The sequence below is a fragment of the Melanostigma gelatinosum genome (assembly GCF_949748355.1).
Source record: "Melanostigma gelatinosum genome assembly, contig: scaffold_280, whole genome shotgun sequence".
Lineage (NCBI taxonomy): Eukaryota > Metazoa > Chordata > Actinopteri > Perciformes > Zoarcidae > Melanostigma > Melanostigma gelatinosum.
In genome coordinates this window covers 1-5,000 of record NW_027635145.1, presented here as the reverse complement: position 1 = coordinate 5,000, position 5,000 = coordinate 1, and the positions used below count along the sequence as shown (strand labels likewise).

The 5,000-nt window shown below is 49.3% G+C and overlaps 1 protein-coding gene across 1 annotated transcript in view; it reads left to right on the top strand.

Moving 5' to 3' along the window:
- The window catches only part of LOC306797528 (sodium/calcium exchanger 1-like), a gene marked incomplete at both ends in the record, with an annotated part of 26,204 nt that extends 21,344 nt beyond the window's left edge, over nt 1-4,860 (top strand). Inside the window, 2 exons of the mRNA XM_079297450.1 lie at nt 136-225; nt 4,757-4,860. Coding sequence (XP_079153576.1) covers nt 136-225; nt 4,757-4,860 — 194 coding nt within the window. The remainder of the gene's footprint in view (nt 1-135; nt 226-4,756) is intronic.
- Nucleotides 4,861-5,000: the final 140 nt, after the last annotated feature.

The following is a 5,000-nucleotide window of genomic DNA, read 5'->3' as shown; positions in this document are numbered from 1 at the left end:
TTCAATGAAAAGCTTCAGCTTCACGAGACTGTTTGTGGTCTGCAGTGTTGGCTGCTGGTCTTCGCTGTGACTGGCGTCTGTCTTTCATCAGGGTTCATAGAAGCGTGATGTAATGTTCCCTTCGTGTTGTTCCAGGCGACCTGGCCTCTCACTTCGGCTGCACAGTGGGCCTGAAGGACTCGGTCACAGCCGTCGTGTTCGTTGCGTTGGGAACCTCTGTGCCAGGTGAGCGAGTGGTCTCTCTGCTGCTGATCCAACAACAACCATCTCAAACATTCTGCTGCTGATCCAACAACAACCATCTCAAACATTCTGCTGTTGATCCAACAACAACCATCTCAAACATTCTGCTGTTGATCCAACAACAACCATCTCAAACATTCTGCTGCTGATCCAACAACAACCATCTCAAACATTCTGCTGTTGATCCAACAACAACCATCTCAAACATTCTGCTACTGATCCAACAACAACCATCTCAAACATTCTGCTACTGATCCAACAACAACCATCTCAAACATTCTGCTACTGATCCAACAACAACCATCTCAAACATTCTGCTGTTGATCCAACAACAACCATCTCAAACATTCTGCTGCTGATCCAACAACAACCATCTCAAACATTCTGCTGCTGATCCAACAACAACCATCTCAAACATTCTGCTACTGATCCAACAACAACCATCTCAAACATTCTGCTGTTGATCCAACAACAACCATCTCAAACATTCTGCTGCTGATCCAACAACAACCATCTCAAACATTCTGCTGCTGATCCAACAACAACCATCTCAAACATTCTGCTACTGATCCAACAACAACCATCTCAAACATTCTGCTGTTGATCCAACAACAACCATCTCAAACATTCTGCTACTGATCCAACAACAACCATCTCAAACATTCTGCTACTGATCCAACAACAACCATCTCAAACATTCTGCTACTGATCCAACAACAACCATCTCAAACATTCTGCTGTTGATCCAACAACAACCATCTCAAACATTCTGCTGCTGATCCAACAACAACCATCTCAAACATTCTGCTGCTGATCCAACAACAACCATCTCAAACATTCTGCTGTTGATCCAACAACAACCATCTCAAACATTCTGCTACTGATCCAACAACAACCATCTCAAACATTCTGCTGTTGATCCAACAACAACCATCTCAAACATTCTGCTGCTGATCCAACAACAACCATCTCAAACATTCTGCTGTTGATCCAACAACAACCATCTCAAACATTCTGCTACTGATCCAACAACAACCATCTCAAACATTCTGCTGCTGATCCAACAACAACCATCTCAAACATTCTGCTGCTGGACTTTCACATTTCTCTCTTTGGTGTTCAGCTTCAGAAAACCTTCACGAGCATAACCACCCTGAGGTCTTTGTGCTGATCGCTGAGAGTAAACCTCGACGTTTTCGTTCCCTCCATTGCTTTTCTTCAGCGTAGATCCTGCAGAATAAGAGAAGCTGCTGTGTTCCTGCAGCGATGGACGGTTTCTTTAAAGCCTCATCAACGTTAAAGCTCATTTAAAGTGCAATCACGTAGAACACATCAACGGCAGAAATGCAGCAGAGGTGTCACCTTCTCCTTGAAAAGGAGGACAATGTGCAGGAAGATGAGCACATGAACAATGTAAATCTCACAGAGAGACATTTACATATTTGAGGGTGATGTGTTGCACCGCAGAGGAGAACTCAAGATGTTTATGGTTATTTACATTTACATTCATGTACAGTTGGCCTCGGGCTTTAACGAGCACCAGGGGGCGGAGCTTCTGCATTTACAAAGGAACGAGAGGAAGAGAGCATTTCAATTCACCAGAAAATGCATCAGAGTTACGACAAGGAACGTTAAACTGGTTATAAAACATCTGAGTTTAATACTCGATATCACCTTCATTATTACACAAATATATTTCTATATCACGAGGTTTTAATGTCATTATAACAGGGTTGCACGATAAAATGCAGATTGCACTTTTACTACATAACACAACACAAACACACAAAACTAGACCGAATATAGTTCACCAGAAACTCCTTCAGCTCAGACTCCAGAGACCAGGACGTACTGCTGGACCCGCTGGAGGGAAGGGGGGCACACCAGAACCAGGACCAGGTCTGAGAGGGTTCAGACTCTCAGACCTGCTGCAGGAGAACGAGAGGTTTTCTAAAGGGAGTCTGGCAGCTGCAGATCCTTACGTCACCAACATCAACACAAGATGAAGGATCCTTGTAGGAACTTTAAATAAACGCATCAGTCGAAATAAACTCAGACTTTATTCAATCACAGTGTTCTGCACGAGTGACCCGGTTTACCTCCCGCTGCCTCCAGCGAGTCTCCATGTGGAAGTCTGTGAGAGGGAACCGTCTGCAGACAGCAGCATGCAGCCGCTCTCAGCAAGAAGAACGACCACTGCTACCGCCACCAAACATGCCTCTACACACACACACACAGACACACACACACACACACACACACTCACACACACACTCAGTCGTGCACACGAGCACTCTTAGACCAATTGATGCACACAGACACACTCAGGCCTCCAGCTGGTGGAGGCTCAGCGTCAGATTGGACCCATGTGGCGTGGTTCACCCACACACACACAGACGTGTTCATGCATGCACAGAGACACACACACATGAATATTAAGCCTCAACACACACACACACACTTAAGTCCAGCAGACCTGTCCCTGAGGCTTTAAGGTGCATGAGGAGATTTATCTTTGCTGCCTCTCCCCTCCTCCTCTCCCCTCCTCCTCTCCCCTCCTCTTCCTCCTCTTCCTCCTCCTCCTCTCCCCTCCTCCTCTCCCCTCCTCCTCTCCCCTCCTCCTCTTCCTCCTCCTCTCCCCTCCTCTTCCTCCTCTTCCTCCTCCTCCTCTCCCCTCCTCCTCTCCCCTCCTCCTCTTCCTCCTCCTCTCCCCTCCTCTTCCTCCTCTTCCTCCTCCTCCTCTCCCCTCCTCCTCTCCCTTCCTCCTCTCCCCTCCTCCTCTCCCCCTCCTCCTCCTCCTCCTCTCCCCTCCTCCTCTCCCCTCCTCCTCCTCTCCCCTCCTCCTCTTCCTCCTCCTCCTCTCCCCTCCTCCTCTCCCCTCCTCCTCTCCCCTCCTCCTCTCCCCTCCTCCTCTCCCCTCCTCTTCCTCCTCTTCCTCCTCCTCCTCTCCCCTCCTCCTCTCCCCTCCTCCTCTCCCCTCCTCCTCTTCCTCCTCCTCTCCCCTCCTCTTCCTCCTCTTCCTCCTCCTCCTCTCCCCTCCTCCTCTCCCCTCCTCCTCTTCCTCCTCCTCTCCCCTCCTCTTCCTCCTCTTCCTCCTCCTCCTCTCCCCTCCTCCTCTCCCTTCCTCCTCTCCCCTCCTCCTCTCCCCCTCCTCCTCCTCCTCCTCTCCCCTCCTCCTCTCCCCTCCTCCTCCTCTCCCCTCCTCCTCTTCCTCCTCCTCCTCTCCCCTCCTCCTCTCCCCTCCTCCTCTCCCCTCCTCCTCTTCCTCCTCCTCTCCCCTCCTCTTCCTCCTCTTCCTCCTCCTCCTCTCCCCTCCTCCTCTCCCCTCCTCCTCTTCCTCCTCCTCTCCCCTCCTCTTCCTCCTCTTCCTCCTCCTCCTCTCCCCTCCTCCTCTCCCCCTCCTCCTCCTCCTCCTCTCCCCTCCTCCTCCTCTTCCTCTTCCTCTCTTCCGTCGCCAGCTTGGCTTCCAGTTGAAGAAAAGCCTTCCTGCCTCTCGCTGTATGTGCAGATAAAAGCACGAGGACAGGAGGACAGGAGGACAGGAGGACAGGAGGCACTAACGAAGAGAGGATGGCAAAGAACTTCATGAGCGCTAACTGACCATTTGGCTATTTTTGCTCCATCGGTGAAAGAGCTTATTCTTGAGATATGGCAAGTTCTCCAGCGTTCTCTTCAGAGCCATGAGGAAGGGGGGGGGGGGGGGGTGATTTGGACTGAATTCAGGCTGTTCTGGCTGCCAGCGAAACAGAACATGTAACAGGATCAAATCCTGTGCTTTCTAATTCAAGGTTCCCTGACTAATGTGGGAAACAGGATTTGCACATGGTTCTGTTTTAATCATTAATAATTACAAGTGTTTCTCCAGAGAGTGGTTATCGAGGTCAGGAGCTCACTGGTGTAAATATGTTGGTGCCGTAGAACATTCAGTCGTTTCATGTCCACCGTCACTACGGACACCGTGCACCGTGACTCTGCAGGGCCTCGTCCGTCTACAGACTTTCACTGTGAATGACAGAGCGGTTATGTGACGGCAGCATGAAGGAAAAGTCTTTATTGTCCTGTGAACAGAACAGAACACAGCAATGAAAGACAAAAGAATGAAGCATGAGCTGCAAAAAAACAAGACACAAAAAACAGACGGAACAAGATGCTAAACACGGTAAAAAATCATGCAAACATTAATACGAGTGGTGAAAATAAATGAAGGCAAAGTGGAGCGGTGCAATGAACAGCAGTAACAGCACTTTCTGGCTTTATGGTGCATCACTTCAGTCTTGCCTGACGAGGCATGAGAGAATAAAGTCAATGTATTTATGTTTATGAGGTAATAAATCAAGAGAAGTAGAGTCATCTACTCATAGACTTCTATACAACCAGAGGAGTCGCCCCCCTGGTGGACACTAGAGAGAATGCAGCTTTAGGACACTGGTGATGAGAATCCGTTGAGGACCGTGTTTATGGAAAATGCAAAATGTGCCAAATTTGATCAGGCGACCTGCTTTTTCTTCCTCAGATACTTTTGCCAGTAAGGTGGCTGCTACCCAGGACCAGTACGCAGACGCATCCATTGGTAACGTGACGGGCTCCAACGCTGTGAATGTGTTCCTGGGCATCGGGGTGAGTCCAGCTCATTGTCCGTCATGTTGGTTGCTATGATACGTGACTGTGAGTGCTGTTCTTCATGAAACACCTTATTCAGTTTGACTGTGCTGCTGCTTGACAGGTGGCGTGGTCCATCGCCGCCATCTACCACAACA